Source organism: Ictidomys tridecemlineatus, chromosome 7 (genome assembly GCF_052094955.1).
Source record: "Ictidomys tridecemlineatus isolate mIctTri1 chromosome 7, mIctTri1.hap1, whole genome shotgun sequence".
In the NCBI taxonomy this organism is placed as follows: Eukaryota; Metazoa; Chordata; class Mammalia; order Rodentia; family Sciuridae; genus Ictidomys; species Ictidomys tridecemlineatus.
In genome coordinates this window covers 370,837-387,564 of record NC_135483.1, presented here as the reverse complement: position 1 = coordinate 387,564, position 16,728 = coordinate 370,837, and the positions used below count along the sequence as shown (strand labels likewise).

The following is a 16,728-nucleotide window of genomic DNA, read 5'->3' as shown; positions in this document are numbered from 1 at the left end:
CTCAGTGGTAGAGTGCTAACCTAGCATGTGTGAGGCATTGGGTTTGATCCTCAGCACCATATAAAAATAAATAAACAGGGGCTGGGGTTGTGGCTCAGAGGTAGAGCACTCGCCTAGTACGCGTGAGGCACTGGGTTCAATCCTCAACACCACATAAAAATTTTTAAAAAAAACAAAGATATTGTGTCCACCTATAACTAAAAATTAAATATTTAAAAACAAACAAATAAATAAGTAAACAAACAAAATAAAGGTATTGTGTCCATCTGCAACTAAAAAGAAATAAAAATTTAAAAATGCCCCTAGCACTACTTTGGCAAATGTCACTCAACCTAACATTCTTCAAATAAAAGAATAATTTTTAAAAAGTAAACAATGTCCATACTTTAAAATGTTAATTTTTCATCCTGCAAATTACACATCAAGGACAGTCTGCCTCATTTCGTACCTAGGGTAGGGGCTACATGGGCTGTGTCCCCTTGCTGTAGGGACAGAGACAAGGAGCACGGCTGTGGGAGCCTCCCAGGAAGACCCCTCCTCTTCTGACAGGCACCTGAAGCACCTGCACTGCCCCAGGCCAGGTGGAACTCAGGGGCCAGGACAGCCCACAGGGCTCCTGTGCACCAGAGGCAGGGAGGACCCTGGGAGCAGCCAGAGCGTAGGGCCAGGATGGCAAGCACACGCTCATGTGAGGGCTGGGACTGTGGCTTTGCAGTCCTAAAGCTGTGTCCTCCCTTATGGCCAGTGGTGGAGATATCCAAGATGAACTCAGACCTTCGATGCCTCTGAGGGAGATTTAAGGACCCCAGGTGCATCCAGATGCCTGAGGGTTAGGGCTCTCAAGCCCACTCCTCCAAAGGACTCAGGAGGCTGAGAGAGATGCGCAGCAGGCAGAGGAGCATGAGTAGCCCTCAGAAGCCGAGACACACTGAAGCTCCACATATGCAAGGCACACATGTATCACCCTTGCCTTAGAGACTGGCCCCTGCTTCTGGTCACCTGGCCGCTGACTGAATTTGCAGCACATTCACCCAGCATGAGTGCCACCACTCCCAAGGTCCTGACCCATACACTGAGTGGTAACCCTTCAGCCCCCTGGCTGCACAGGGAGGCAACAGTGGGCCTTTCTCACTGGCCATACTGCAGAACGCAGAGCAATGTGAGCTGGGAGAGAGCTTCCTGGCTGTGAAGACAGGTCAACGGCAAAAGATGCCACCAAGTGGGGTACTAAGCAACTCAGTGAGACCCTGCCTCTAATAAAATACAAAATAGGGCTGGGGATGTGGCTCAGTGACCAACTGCCTTTGAATTCCATCCCTGGTACCAAAAATAAATAAATAATGCAACCAAAAGTGCATGGGGATTGGCCATCTCCTGTGACCATCACAGTAATTTGAGTGGCCTTTATTTGCCTCTGTAGGTCTTTGAGTTTTGTCCACTAGCGACCATAAGGCAGAAGTGGACAGAGGCATATGGTCTCACTGAGACAGAAGTGATCATTGTGTAGAGTCTCAGGGTACACTGAAGGGGTCCCTTCATTTCCAGGGATATCCATGGGCTGCCATGACCACAGCCCTGGTGCAGCTGTGGCCAGAGGCATATGATCTCAAGCCTCCCCTGCAGACGCTGCATCCTGGAAGATAGTCGAATCCTGTCTCTGTCAGTACAGACCCAGGTGGGCAGTGACAACTGTGACCAAAGAACACCCAGCAGGTCTGCTGGGGTTTCCAAGAAGACAGATTCACTGACAGTGATGTAAAGACAGATGTGGTGGAGGGTGGGGTGCCTGCGGCAGAGACTCGAAGGACCAGGTTCTTGCTGCCCGACCAGACTTGGTGACCAGGTTCTCCTGGCTAGTTTGAAGGGGGCAAGGCGGAAGCTTCCAGATAGATGGGTGGAGCATTTACAGGAAAGAAGGTGACAGAGGAGGGGGTGGGGAAGGCGAGGCAAGGTTTTTGACAGCACTGTGTAGGGTCTGGGGCTAGAACTTGGGGAGCACACCAATGACAGATCAAGGGTGAATGTGATAAGAACCAATGCCACTACCTGGGCTCAGTGTCCCTTGGCCCTGGGATGCTGGCAGGGGCTGCCCACATGGTCCCACTTCACTCCTTGAGGCTGCTACTCTCACTTTCTCTCCTAGCCAGTGGTAGATTTTACCAGAACAAAGTTGGGATACTCCCCAGAGAATCTGAATACAGAGAAGCTTTCAAAGCACACTACTGACATCTGAGTCTTAAAAGCAGCAATAACAATTCTTATTTTTCTTTAAAATGTGAATATAATGCACTAACCATGACTTGACAGAGAACAGGTTTTGTTCCCTTTTTAGTGCACTCCTGTGCACAAGTGGCAAGAGCCGGCTTTTCAAAGGCACATTCTTGGTATCTCCTGGGGATGGCATTCAGCCAGGATCCTGAGAAAACAGAGGCAGGCAAAAGTGTAGAGAACACTAGGCCCCAGGGAGTCACTGCCCAGACAGGTATGGGCAGGACCCACAGACATCCAAGGCAAGGGACTTCAGAACTCAGAGGGGTACCCAGTCTGGGGAGGCCCCCAGGAACTCTGGCTGGAGCTGGACCTTAAGGATAGGGAGGGACACAGCTGGTGGCTGTGGCATGTGCAGGTTGTGGTCTGGGATTGCTCATCTCTCCTCATGGGCAAGGGGGGGTATCAGCACTATGGATTGAAGAACGCGCATCCTGTCCTGGGGCTGTAGTCTGGTCCAGTCAAGCATCGGGTCAGTGGGGGCTGCCAGTCCCCCAGGCCAAGGGGACTGCACAGAGAAACAGCATTGTCACTAGGTGGTAACAGATAAACTGGGCCAAACTAAGCAGGTGAGGAGAGTGTAACTGGCAGCTGTGGAACTGCCCAAGGAGTTTCGGGGCTTCACCACCAGTGGGGACTGGACCCTGTAAGTGGGAAATGGCTGAAGTTTGGTAGTCTCCTGCTGCCCTGATCTGAGCAGTGTTTCAGAAGACTTATTTGGTGAGAAGATTTATGATGAACTGTACAGGGAAAAAAAATCATTTGGTAAGGAAGGTGGAAGGGTAAGAGAAGCAGCAATCCCTGGGCCCTACAGGAGAGCAGGAAACAAAGGCCCCTACAGGACAGCAGGAAACAGGTCCTCCCCAGCAATCCCTTGGGTGCTGATGCAAAAGGACCCTTCACAATGCTCCTGTTCTGGAGATGTCTACTTTCAGACAATGATCTGTCTAGACAAATGTTTCCAGAATGACTTCAGTGAATGCCAAATACATACCAGGCAAAATTTACCAGGTGAGACAGGCACATTCCCTGCTCCCCAGACTCCAACAATGCAGTGTCAAGGCCCCTTGACAGGGGAAAGGAGAGTCTCAGCAACAGTGCTGGGACAGGCAGACACCCCTGCAGAAAAGTGAAGGTAACCCCACCTTAGGCCACACACAAAAGAGTGAAGACTGGGTCAAGGATGCAACACAACAGCTAAAATCATAAAACTTAGAAGAGGGTACATTTTCATGACCTTAGGGCTGGTATTGGATTAGACTACGACACCAAAAACAAGAGAAGCAGCAGATGTACTGAACTCAACAGAGATGAGCCTCCACCACAGACCACCACCACCAACATATGAATAGAGCCATGCACCAGGAGTGCACACGTGCTACCATCTGTGACAAGGACTCAAATCCAAAGCATTGAAATCACATGTGCAGCCAGGCCTGGTGGTGCACACTTGTAGTCCCAGCAACTCAGGAGGCTGAGGAGGACTGCACATTCAAGACCAGCCTCAGCAAATTAGTGAGGCCCTGAAATAAAAAAAAAATCAAAAGAGCTAGGGATGTGGCTCAGTAGTAGAGCTCTCCTGGGTTTGAGCTCCAGTACCAAAATAAACAAACAACACAACAAAGAAGAACTTTTACAATACAATAATAAAGAGATACATAATGCTTGGGGATGGGGTGTGGCTCTGTGGTGGAAGGCATGCTTAGTGTGTGTGAGGCTCTCAGTTCCATCCCCAGCACAAACACACAAAAAAGAAAAAATAGCCAAAACCCCATCAGCCACTGCTGACCTGCCTGGCACTCTGCAGCATAATGAGGGATGTGGGGCACTACACAGGAAGACCAGCTCACTGTGCCAGACCCCCCCTGTGCTATAGGGAACTGCCTCCATCAGGTAGTGAAGCCTGTACATGACAGAGGTCAACAGAGTCAAACAGGAGCTTAAGCAGCCCCAGCTCCTCAAAGACACCCAGGAAGTGGCCAGAGGATGTGGAGGTCTCAGGTCAAGGAAAGGCAGTCTTTAATAATGATGCTGGGATAGCTGCAGCAGTTTGGAAAACAAAGAGCCAGGTCCACGCCTCACTCAAGGTTAAACCCAAATGGATCTAAGACATAAGGGCAAAAATGGAACTCTGGGGTCTCGGCAGCTCAGTGTGGAGTACATGCCTCCTTGGACCACAGGGCCCTGGGTTCAACCCCAGGACCCCCCTGACAGAACTGCCAGCACCACCACCAAACACACCATAACCCAATGTCGGGATGGAGGGGACTAAAACTCCAGACACGCTGGAAGATGAGTTTGGCACGTTCAACTGCATAAGAACTACACAAGAAAAAAATGCCGTGAGTAAAGCAGAAAAGATTCTGGCTTTTTGGACAAATTAGTGGAAACATATGTAATATGAATTATAAAGGGCTCATATCCTTGGTATACAGAACAGAGCACAGACATATAAAAACTCCACAGGAAAAGGAGAAAAAGAGTATGTCACAGGGTGAAGCGTGATACACAGTACATCTCTGCCGGCCTCGACAGTCATGAGAGCTGCCCGTGGGAGGCAAGGTGGACTGGCAGGTGCAGTGCACAAGCCCTATGTGGGCCATGGCAGCACCATACTTCACAGGTGTTCCTCGTCAGAAGTTCACCAGAAGATCCATCTCCAAAAGGAGCAATGCTACACAGGAACAGGCTGCTTCTGCAGCAGCGCATGTGACTGCACAGGCCCAGCTGAACAAATTCTGGGAAACACACAACACTGGCCTGGGAAGCTGCAATAATGGAGGACAGTTGTGATGGTGAGAGGCGATGACTTATAGGAAGTTGCTAAGGACTGTGTGGGGAACACAGAGACAATTTTTTTTTTTTTTTTTTTTTTGGTACTTGGGATTGGATTGAAGCCAGAAGTGCTTATCCACTGATATCCACACCCCTTTTTATTTTTTTTATTTTGAGACAGAGTCTTGCTAAGTCACTGAAACTGGCCTTGAACTTGTGATCCTCCTACCTCAGCCTTTCTTACACAAATGCTGAGACTTCATTTGTATAGGAATGAGGGGAAAGTTGGAAACCACACCAACAGTAGCTCTTCTTTTTTTTTTTTTTAAATAAATATTTATCATTTTGTAGGTATAGTTGGACACAATGACTTTATTTTATTTACTTACTTTTATATGGTGCTGAGGATTGAACCAGGGTCTCGCACGTGCTAGGTGAGTGCTCAAGCACTGAGCTAAAACCCCAGCCTCACCAACAGTTCTTACAAACAGAGGTAAATGAGGTCCTGCTGAGTATACCTTATAGATTATTGAATGTTCTATTTAAGAATGGATGACAATCATGTTTAAAAGGGTTTGGGTCACAAAAGACAGGGAGAGGCTGTAGAAATCATGCAGGTTAGAAAAGTCTAAAGACATAGAAGCCAGAATAAAATCCATCAAGGAACCCTGCACTGCACAGGGTCAGGGAGTGCTGCCAAGGACAGCAGAGAATCGGCTGGCACAGGGGCTGTGCCAGGAAAAGCAGGGGAAATCAGAGCGTGTGTCAACACCACATCTGCTCATCGTGGCAAGTGTCCTGGCTCAAGGACAGGTTATCTAGGGGACACACACTCAAGGGCCAGGGGCCTAAGAAATGGACCTGCTCCAGAATGACTCAGAAAAAGGGATTGAGCAATTAATACTAAGAGCAGGTGATGTGGGGCCAAGGCACATGAGTGTTCCCCAGATTGTTCTTATTCTTGTAACTTTTCGGTAAGCGTGCGATATTTCCTAATAAAAAGCTGAAAATTAGGAAAATGAAAATAATGAACTAAGGCTATTGCGTCTGTGTGGACCAATGCCTACAGAAAGGCCTGGGGAACCATGCTCAGCACAGGGGCTCCCATGTGGAGCATGTGGCCTCTGTAGTGGGCAAGGCAGCAGTGAGAGGCTGTGGTGGATAAAGCAGGACTCCCACAGGCAGGCACAGATCAGCCCTGGCAAAGCCTTGTGAGGAGCTGTGCAGGTGCCCAGGATCCGGAGGATGAGCATGACCCTCCTGGAGTCCTGCACCCACCTCCCCAAGAACCCTTCCTTCCCACTCACCTGAGGCCAGGAATGCTCAGGTGTACACAGTGCTTCCTTACCTAGTGCTGGATCCTGGGATCCTGGACTCCTGCCCGTCAACATGATGGCTTCTACATTCATAGTCCTGGGTCTGGGACATGGCGCTCGGGTCTTGAGCACCGAGGTGGACAGATGTCACAGGGTCATCAGGATGCCTTCTCCAGCATCATATAGGAAGGGGCCGCTCTACAAGAGAGAAAAGTGTCTAAGCACCGATGTGGAAAAAGTGTTCCACCATGACAATCCAGCCCCTCAAGGCCAAGTGGGCTCCCAGGGCCTAGAGCTCCCTGACCAGCCAAACCCCTAGAAGCCTCCTTGTGCCCAGCCCCTCCTTGGCAATGGGGAGACCTCCTGCCAGCTGCCCACTGGAGGGGCTGCAGGACTCGAGGTCACAGGACCATGAAGTCTACTAGGCTCCCATTGGCACCTGACATCCAAGCCTTCTCGTCCTCAGCTGTGAACACAGACACTGCCACTCAGGTGGACAGCACAGCAGACACGTGCAGTGCACAGCATGGCTCTGCACAGGCAGCACACCATGTGCACATGGATCACACGGATCTGGTTTGTGATGGAGGATGGCTCTCGCACAAGGCTGCACTGGCTAGATACACACATGAAAAAAATGGGCCTGGACCCCATACTCAGCCTAGGTACAAAGTCCAACTATAGAAACACTGTAAATCTGAATGCTAGAAGTGAAACGACGGGATTTGGGGACATGAGGAAGATTAGTGATTGAACCCAAGGACACTGAGTCACTTCCTCAGTCTGGGTCTTGCTAAATGTCCCGGAATGGCCTAGAGCTAGGATCCTCCTGTCTCAGCCTCCTGGGCAGCTGGATCATGGGCTTCGACACCACATGTAGGCTAACAATACAGCTTTTGGAGGACAAAGAAAACCTTCCAGTCCTGACTCACACAGGAATCCCATGGACTGCCTGCAATCAAGTAGAACAGCTGTTACAAAAAACCCCAAGTCCGTGATAAGTGTACCAAAGACCAAATCCAGAACACACAAAAGTTCCTACCAATAAGCAAGACAAAAGGCAGAGGGGCCTATAGGAAATGTGCGCAACTCTGCCCTCAGGAAAATGCTAATTGAAAGCACAAGAGCCACCATCTCCTGAGCTGAAAACACCTGCCCACCTATCCCCTGGCTCTGCCTCCTCTGTGGAGGCTGCAGAGGTATGTGCAGGGCTCTTGGCACTGGGCTAGCATCTGTTACCAGCAGCACTCTGCCTGACAGCCAAGGTGCCCAGACAAGCAGGGCCCTCAGAGAATACAGCCTGATGTTCCCCGGCCCCCCATTGGTTGCCATGAGCCTCCCAGGCCTGAGGCCAGGGAAGAGAGTCACACACAACTGAACCTGATTCTCTTTTACAAAGTTCAGAACCCAGCTAGAAATCAGGCAGTGACAGGGACTTTGGCATTGCCAGCTCAAGCCAGGGCTGCTATGTGGGGCACAGAGCTATTTGCCCCTCATGTTTTCCCACAGGCGTGCCCCACAGGAACAAGCCCGTGGCAGTGTAGAGCAGGGACATCACTGTGGGGTTTATCACCTTGCTCCCTGCACACCTGGGGCTGGTGAGGGCTGGGAGAGGGCAGAGCCAGCATATAGAACCTTTATGCCCCCGGTATCCTGTGGCATAGAGACCCAGGCTAGGCCCACTAGGCCCACTCAGGCATGGATGGTGGAGTCCCTCTCCAGCCTTCTTACACCACCAGAATAACCACACACCATTCATTCAAATTCAGAGGACTAGGAATGCTATTTTTATTTACTTTTTGTTTGTTTGCTTTTAGGAATGCTATTTTTAAACATATAATTCAAATTCTCCTAATTTCTTGAGAAAATAGGAGAACTTGTGTGGTTTCCACGTTTTAAAAGAGTAAAATGGCAGTGTTAGTGAAAATTGGAAACACTGCCAATTATTTGCCAGAGCCCAAAGCACTTCAGACCCACCCCTTCCACCTGCACCTTTCTTCCTTCAAGCCCCACCCGCAGCACTGGCAGTGGGGGCCCAGATCACCTCTGCCTGTCCTTCTACTCCTTCTACACGGATCCCGGCATCCTTTCCAGACAGCACTCTACAGTTGGGGCACCGGGCACTGGTGACCCCAAAATGCTCCAGGCAATGTCAGTCCTCAAAATGTGCCCTTAGAGTATGGCAATATGTAAATCAATGGAAGTGTAACCAATGTGATTCTGCATTTATACAGGGTAAAAATGGGAGTTCATAACCCACTTGAATCAAAGTGTGAAATATGATATATCAAGAACTATGTAATGTTTTGAACAACCGACAATAAAAAAAAAATGTGCCCTTAGCTCTTGAGGGTGTTTGTCTTTGTATTCCCACCCAAATTTCAGGAATAGCTTCTCAGTCTGCATCAGAGCCTGCTGGGTTCAGCTGGGTGGACAGAAATTCAAGCAGTCTTCTGAGGCCATGCAGGGCCTCTTTCCCCAGCTAGCAAGGTCTGCTTCCTTCCAGCAATGTTCTGTAGTTTCTACACATACCTAGTAAATGTACTCCTCAGTCAGACTTTCCTTCCTGACTGCCTGCCTTCCTTTATCCCTTCCTTTCTTTAAGATGGGTTCTTGCTGTGTTGCTCAGGCTGATTTTGAACTGGGCTCAAGTGATCTTCCTGCCTCAGCCTTCTGAGCAGCTGGGACAATGTGCACCACTACCAGTCCTGGCACAACTGTGCTTCTTTTCTTTTGTGGTGCTGGGGATCTAACGCAGTCCTCACACACATTAGACAAGTTCGCTACCACTGAGCTGCATTACCAGCCTTTCTATTTTTATGCCAAAAATTTAAAAACAACTTCCAGTTGTTTGCTGCTAGTACAGAAAGATGCTATTTATTTTTGCACTTTGGTGGTGTATCTATAACTTGCAAAACTCACCAGTCTAGTTGCTGTTCTGTGGTCTCAATCAGTTTTCTGCATAGATGATGGTGTCGACAGAGAACCAAGACAGTTTCACTTCTTCAAGCCCAGATGCTTCTCCTTGGTCCTGTTGTATCACACTAGCAAGAACCTCCAGCATGATGCTAAATGGAACTGGTGAGGGTGGGCACTGGTAGTACTGGAGAAGCATCCAGTCCTCCCCACTGAGAATGTGAGTGCAGCTTCTCGGAAATGCCTTTTGCCAGGTTCAGAGAGCTCCCTTGTGTTCCTGGTTTGTCAAGTTATTTATGAACTCAGGAAAGGCTGGTGGATTTTGGAAAATATTTTTCTCTACTGAAATGATCACATGATTTTCCTTTTCTAATTTGATAAGTTGAATTCCACAGATTAGTTTTCTTTTTTTTTTCCCCAATGGATTAGGTTTCTAACATCAAACCAACTGCACATTCCTTGGACAAAAACAGTCACGATGCAATTATCCTTTTCATATGTTCTTGGATTCAACTGGAAAAAAATTTTGTCAAGAATTTCAACGTCTGGGGCTTGGTAGAGGCTTGCCTAGCACATATGAGGCACAAGGTTCAATCCTCAGCATCACATAAAAAATAAATAAATAAAGGCATTGTGCCTGTCTACAACTAAAAACAACAAGTTTCTGAACCTGGTCTTTTGTTCCTTTTGCAGTGTCTCTGGCAGTGTCAGGACAACACTGGCATGACCAAACGGGTGAAGACATATTCCCTCTTGTGGTTTTCTTGGGGACTTTAGCCTAGAGTTTCTTTCTTTCCCAGGTGTGTGTTAGAGCGTAGTGAAGCCACCTAGGCAAGCAGTGTTCTGTGTGGGAAGGCTTCTGGCCAGGAACCAATGTCTCAACACACACAGGGCTGAGTGATATTCATGTGTCCTCTTAGGGAGCTGCAGAGCACGTCCTTCTCTGCCATGTCACAATCAGCCTTCTGCAGGGATGCTGCATCCTTCCACACATTTTGTTACTTTTCCCTAACTTGTCTGGCTAAAACCTTCTTAGTTTTGTTGGTCTCAAAAAGATAGCTTTTGGCCTCAATATTTTGTCTGTATTTCTGCTTTGATTAATTTCCACTTTGATCTTTATTTCATTTCCCCCTGCTTCTTTTGGATTTAATTTATTCTCCTTTTCTAGTTTCTTAAGGTGAAAGTAGAATTCAATATTTTACACCATTCCAAAAAAAAAAAAAAAATCCAGTTTAGGTATTAGGTCTTTAAAATCTTCCTCTGTGCTAGGTAAAGTGGTGCACACCTGTAATCCCAGTGGCTCAGAAGGGTGAGGGAGGAGGATTGCAAGTTCAAAGTCAGCCTCAGCAACTTAACAAGACCCCTGTCTCAAAAGAAAGAGAAAGAGTCTTCCTCTGCTCCAGCTCTGTTCTAATAGTTCTGACGAGCTATATCTTCGTCTTCATCTGATTCAAAAAACTTTTAGTTGCTTGACTTGTGAATTACACAGAAGTATGTCACTTAATAACTGCCAACTTTCCAGACATGTTTATTTTATTTTGGTACCAGGGATTGAAGTAAGGGGCACTCGACCACTGAGCCACACCCCACAACCCTATTTTGTATTTTATTTAGAGACAGGGCCTCACTGAGTTGCTTAACGCCTTGTCACTTCTGAGCTGTTTTTGAACTTGTGGTTCTCTTGTCTTAGCCTCCCCACCTTGCGTACGCCACAGCGCCCAGCTTGGTTTTTAATTTAATTCCATTTTTTGGTCTTTGAAACTTATTTTAAATGATTTGGAGTTAAGTTTATTAAGATATTTTATGGCCCAGGAAAAGCCTATTTTGATGAATATTCACTGATTATTCATATTGATATTCAACATTCATTTTGACAAGAATATTTACCCTCTTTCCCAACCATGTGCCCTGGAAGAGGGTGCTGCTTGTTGTAGAGCACTGCAAAGCCGGTGACGTTGCCCTGGCTGACGGCAGCCGTGAGCATCCTCTCTGGTTCTTCCACGACTGGCAGGTATTGCCAGTCCCTCTGACAGAACTGTGGGCTTATTTATCCTTGCAGTTCTGCTGGGTTTTGCTTCACGGATTTGTATCTCTGCTAACCCCTTTCTTGTTATGAAATATCTTTATCCTGGTAGTTTTCTTGGTTCTGAAATCAGTATATTAGATGCTGCTATAGTAATTCCAACACACTTTCCATCAGTGCTAGACCCACGCACCTTTTGTCCTTCTCTCACTTTAGCCTATTTAAGTCTTAAAAGTGGGTCAAATATCTGAGTGCTGATTTTCACATCATCTGACAGTCGGCTCTACTCCAGTGATGAGCCAGCTGCATTGGGGACTGGACATACAAGGTCTAAGCCCAACACCTTGCTGTTGGTTTTCTGCCCTTCTTGTCTGCCTTCCTTTGGATTGTCATGTGGTTCACCTTTATCTGCATTGTTGACTTAGCAGGAATTCATTACTATCTTAGTAAACACCTTTGGGTTTGTGGTACTCATATCTATCATGGCCTTCAAGTCAAATAATATCACTTCAAATATAGGAGTCTATTATTTCTCCTCTCCTGGATTTTTTTCCTTCTGGTCTACATTCTATTGCTACATGTTAAGCACCCCTCATTCTGCCACAATGCTATTCATCTTATTACAAGTCAAGCATCCCGCATTCACCTGCGGTCACCACCCCATGTCTTCTACTCCCATGTGCACAACTCACATCCACTTGGTCTCCTCTCGAGTCTGGGTTTTCCTGCTCTGCAGATGGGCCACTCCTGCCTCTGCAGGCGTGCCAGTGCCTCACCCCACCTTTACACGGGAGGCTTGTGCATGGCAATAGGCTTTTCTTTGGGGCTTTAGACACCAGTCTTCTTGTGCCTTATTTCTGACAGAAAGGTGTCACTGCCACATTTTCTCTCTTGGCCATGTGATGTCTTCTCTGCCTGCTCTCAAGCCGACTCTGTGACAGGTTCTAAGCAACTTGGTACAGATGCTCTGTGTTGCTTCTGCACTTCGGTGTTGAGACATCAGATCTGGGTTTAGGGTCTCCATTGAGCTTGGTGCTTTGGGCCTCCTCCTGAGCTTCCACACACAGCAGGCTCTGGACACCAGGGCAGCCCAGGGATGCTTGTTGTTTCCTCAGTGACTGTTCCGTGTGGACGGTGTCTCCACTCAACTTCAGGCTTGCTCCTCTTCCCTTCTACAATGTCTACTCCTCCACCAACCCCACTAGGGTACTCCATGCTTGGACATTCTGGGTCTGGGTCTAGTTCCATCTGGTGTCTCTGGACACCTTCTTTGTCTATATGTGAGATGTCCAGTCTTTCTTCCAGAGGCCCTTGTCCAAACTATGACATCTATGTCAATTTTGATTAACTTTTCACTACAGCATGGATGTATTTTCCTGAAAATACAATTTTATTGGGTAAAACTTGTCTCCCTGGATGGTTTTCTTTTTGCAGGGGAGATTTATCTGTTCTTCCCATTTTCTTGGTTTTTTGGGGGGTCTTTTATTCATGTCAGCTTGCACTTATGGGTACTCATTTCACACGCTGGGTTGTACTCTAGGGTGACTTGGGGTTCTGCCCCAAGTGCTAGCTTGTTGGTTGGGAGCTCCTGTCACTATTGGGGCCCCTTCACAAACTACTGCCATTGTGGTGTTCTGTGTTTGTTTTGGCTCTTCCAGATTTTCTGCCTCGGCAAGATGTTCCAGGCTCATCTTGTACTTCCTGACCCCATCATTTCAGTCATTTCTCCAAGGACTGCTGGCTCCCTTTATTCAGGGATTAAAGATGTTGGTATTAGAACCAACATCTGATTTCTAGGCATGTTTGTTCCAAGGGCAGTTGCTTCTCAACTCTCAGCTCACACACCAGAGCCAGGCTTGCATGCGTTCACCTGAGTGTATGTACATATCCACAGCTATTTCTACACACATCCACCTGTAGCTACATGCCACATGTGAATTCACAATGGCTCCAACTCTGACCCAGACGAATCCAGTCTCCTCCCCTTGGAGGTTGACCCCACTTTCAAGCCTCCTCCCCTTAGAGGCTGACCCTACACCCAAGGGAATTTTTACCAATTTAAGTTTAATACATAGTTTATTTTGCCAGGAAAATTTTCTCACATTTATAAACATTATTGCTATTTCATATCTTACTGCACTGACAAAAAATGTTCAGAATGATGGTAAAATCAAAACAGTAAGCATTTTTGTTTTGTTCCCAATTTCAGTCAAAATGATTAAAGCCTAGCCTTTTAATTTCTTTTCACTTTATTCACTTTAGACATTTATCTACTCATGCATAGCTTTCAAAATTACAGGCAGTAGACTTACCCTTTGATTTCTCTCTAAACACAATTTGTTTTAAATTTAAGACATTATCAGAGTCTCAAATCATCACACTCTCTTCTATAACCACAGCTTTCAGTTGTTCTGCCTCAAAGCTCAGTGCTTGCTTTCCTTACATGCTGCACCTCTGAGGAGGTTCTCCACAGGTTCTGCAGGCTCCTGCTGAAGCTTTCCTGCCACACCATACCCTCAGGGCAACTTGGCTCCCTGTGAATTCTGGGAATGACAATGTTCTCTCCCCTTCTCAGAACTGTAAGGCTCTGCTCTGCTGCCTTCTGGAGTAGACTGATGCTGTCAGCCAGGTGGCTGTGTTTATAGGAAGAACATTTCCCAAATGCTCAGGACCACTGGTCTTTTTGTTCTTGTTGCTTTGTTTGTACTGGTTATTAAACCCAGGGGTGTGCTGCTACTAAGCTGCATCCTCAGCCCTTTTTATTTTGGATATTTTGGAAGAGGTCTTCCTAAGTGTCCAAGCTGGCTTCAAACTTAAATCCTCCTGCCTTAGCCTAGCTGAGATTACAGGTGTGTGCCACAAGCCCAGAACTGTTGGTCATTGTGCAGCCAGTTCTTCCAGGAGTAAGACCTACCTTCAATGTGCTCCTGCTCTGCATCCCTCACAACTGCTGGGTGCTACAGTCGCCCTGCTGGCCCTTCTGCTTCCATTCTTCTCCCCAACAGCCTGGCCCGCTTATTCCTGCTAAGGGGGCCTCACGCGCTAATGGCTTCACTGTTTATTCTTCCGAGCTCTGCCAGCTCACTGCTTTGGAACTCTCTCTTCCCTATTCATACAGTTTGAATTTTGTACTTACATACAGAGAAGGTTCCATTCTGCTTCCTGGGCTGCAACTTTGTTTATTCTTTTTCGGCTGTGCTCTTTCCCTTTACTCTTCCCCTCCTACCAGCCTCCACATGAGGGTGCCTGAGGCCTCTGGATCATCACTTTTTTTTTCATTCTTTATCTTGTGGTGCTAGGGATGGAACCTAGGCTTTGCGCATGCTAGGCAGGTACTCTCTCACTGAGCTGCACCAAACCCCTATACCTTTAAATAAGGAAAGGGAAGCGCCCTCAAATTGGCTATCATTCCAGATTGCTCCTCCACCAAAATTTCTTCCTGGTCTCTCTGGAGGCAAGTTTCTGGTCTTAGCAGGTTCTCTAGTTGTGGAGACAGGAGCCACAGCAGCTCTCTGGGCCCCCCACCATTCAGGGCCCTCAGGAGGCTAAGGCCTCTCCATGCTTTGAGTGGCTGCTCTGGCAGGCAGGCTATACAAGACCCCAAACCTCCCCAGCTGCACTGACCCCCAAGAAGCTTCTTTCCTAGTGGCTCAGGTAAAGCCTAAGAAGGCTTCCAGGGCCCTGCACTGGCCTGTGTCCCCATCTTGCCTCCTTGGGTATGCCATCCATTCTCTGTACGGGGGGGGGGGGGGGGGGACCACACCCAGGGGCCCAAGCTCCTCAGACAGGGACTATCAGTCTACTTCAGTGGTTCAATGGAGTCAAGGGTCAGGAGAAGAGGCCTCTTCTTGGCCCATACACCAGGGGAGCCAAATCTAAGAAACTGCTAAGATGGGTACCTAGTGGCAGTTGGAGACTCCCCCTTTCTCTCCTTCCCCATTTCACTCTAGTTTGTTTGCTTCTTTCTGTTTTGGTAACAGGAATTAAATCCAGAGGAGCTTAAATAATGAGCCACAACCCCAGCCCTTTTTATTTTATTATTTGGGTCTAAGTTACTGAGGCTGGCTTTGAATTTGTGATCCTCCTGCCTCAGCCTCCAGAGCCTCTGTGATCACAGGTGTGAGCCAACACATCTGTCCCATCCCACCCTATTATTAGGAGTCTGGATCTTGCTGAAAACAGGTGGAGCACCTACTTGGGCCTGCCTCACTCACAGATGCTCAGCCTAGGCCACACATAGCTGCCCCTAAACCACAGGCTTGTCTGCTAGCAGGGCTCACCAGCACCATGCCCAGCCTAGGGCACGCACACACAACTGCCCCTGAACCACAGGCCCATCTGGTAGTAGGGCTCACCAGCACCGAGCCCAAGTGCTCACCAGCACTGTGCTTTGCAACCCTTCTTGCTCAATGCAAACCCAGTCCTGCGACCCTCGGCTCACCATGGCTGCTCTTCCCCGTCTGGCTGGCATCCTTGGCTGTAGCTGCTTCAAACCACTGTGGATGATATGTTGTTTCCTGCTCTTCATTTTTTGTTTGTTTCAGTGAGTTTCAAGGAGGAATTAGGATGAACAAGTCTTTGCTCAGCTAGCATTTCCAGAGGCCTAAGTTCCATTCTTAAGATTGTCTACAAGCAGCTTTCCAAGTCCTGCACAATGAGCTGGTTCATGCCCTGAAAGCCTGACTGTGCACAGGGTACAATGGCCCATTCTCTCAGCCCCAAGCCTGTGACTGGCTCAGCGCAGCGTAGGCTCAGAGAGCAGCTGGGCCCTCCTGATGTCCACTGCCTTGGGAGCCTGCTTTCCCCAGCCTCTCCCCTGGAGGGCCACACTGAGTCTAACTCTGGGATCCAGCAGGTTGGCAAGTTGTGAGATCAATACCGTAAGTAAGGACCTGCTTTGGAAATGCTTCTGGGAAGGAGAAAGGAAGATGTCCCACCAAACCCCACAGAGAAAAGAGTGTGGTTGGGAGCCACCTCGTGGCAGAATGTGAGAATTGTCACTGCCTAAACACCAGCTGAGCCTCTGGACTCAGCCTTCACCTGACAATTCCTGAAGATGGGCATCAGGACACAGACCCGCCTCACAGCCCAAACCCTCCTCCTCTTAGGTGCCAATCCAAGTGTGGCCTGGGATCAGGGGAAGACCAAGGTCCTATGAAGGAGGGGAGCACCACACAGCACCATGTGGAACAGGGCATTGCTCCTGCTAAGTCTCTTCACAATCGACCATTTAAAAACCCTCCAAAGAACAAGGTCTCTGTTCACTGCTGCGACTCCAGGGCCAGGCGGCTGCTTAGTGAGTCCACACGGTTTTAGAATGAAGTGACTGCTTGATGTCTTCACAGAAGCACTTCCACATCATGATCCTGGTCTTCCTTCTCACCTGTCACTTGCTCCTGAGGATCAGGACATGCCTGCCCAGTGTCACTG

At 48.1% G+C, this 16,728-nt stretch overlaps 1 protein-coding gene across 10 annotated transcripts in view; it reads right to left on the bottom strand.

Moving 5' to 3' along the window:
* The window catches only part of Arhgap39 (Rho GTPase activating protein 39), an 82,355-nt gene that overhangs the window by 35,174 nt on the left and 30,453 nt on the right, over positions 1–16,728 (bottom strand). For 5 of the 10 annotated variants that reach the window (XM_078016449.1, XM_078016448.1, XM_078016452.1 and 2 more), the window contains one exon: positions 6,392–6,557. In XM_078016449.1, the coding sequence (XP_077872575.1) occupies positions 6,392–6,471 (80 nt within the window). In that variant the 5' untranslated portion in view covers positions 6,472–6,557. Of the gene's footprint in view, positions 1–2,294; positions 2,417–6,391; positions 6,558–9,281; positions 9,575–15,739; positions 15,977–16,728 lie in introns of those variants that run through there. The other 5 variants (XM_040293437.2, XM_040293439.2, XM_040293438.2 and 2 more) reach the window with 4 other exon arrangements.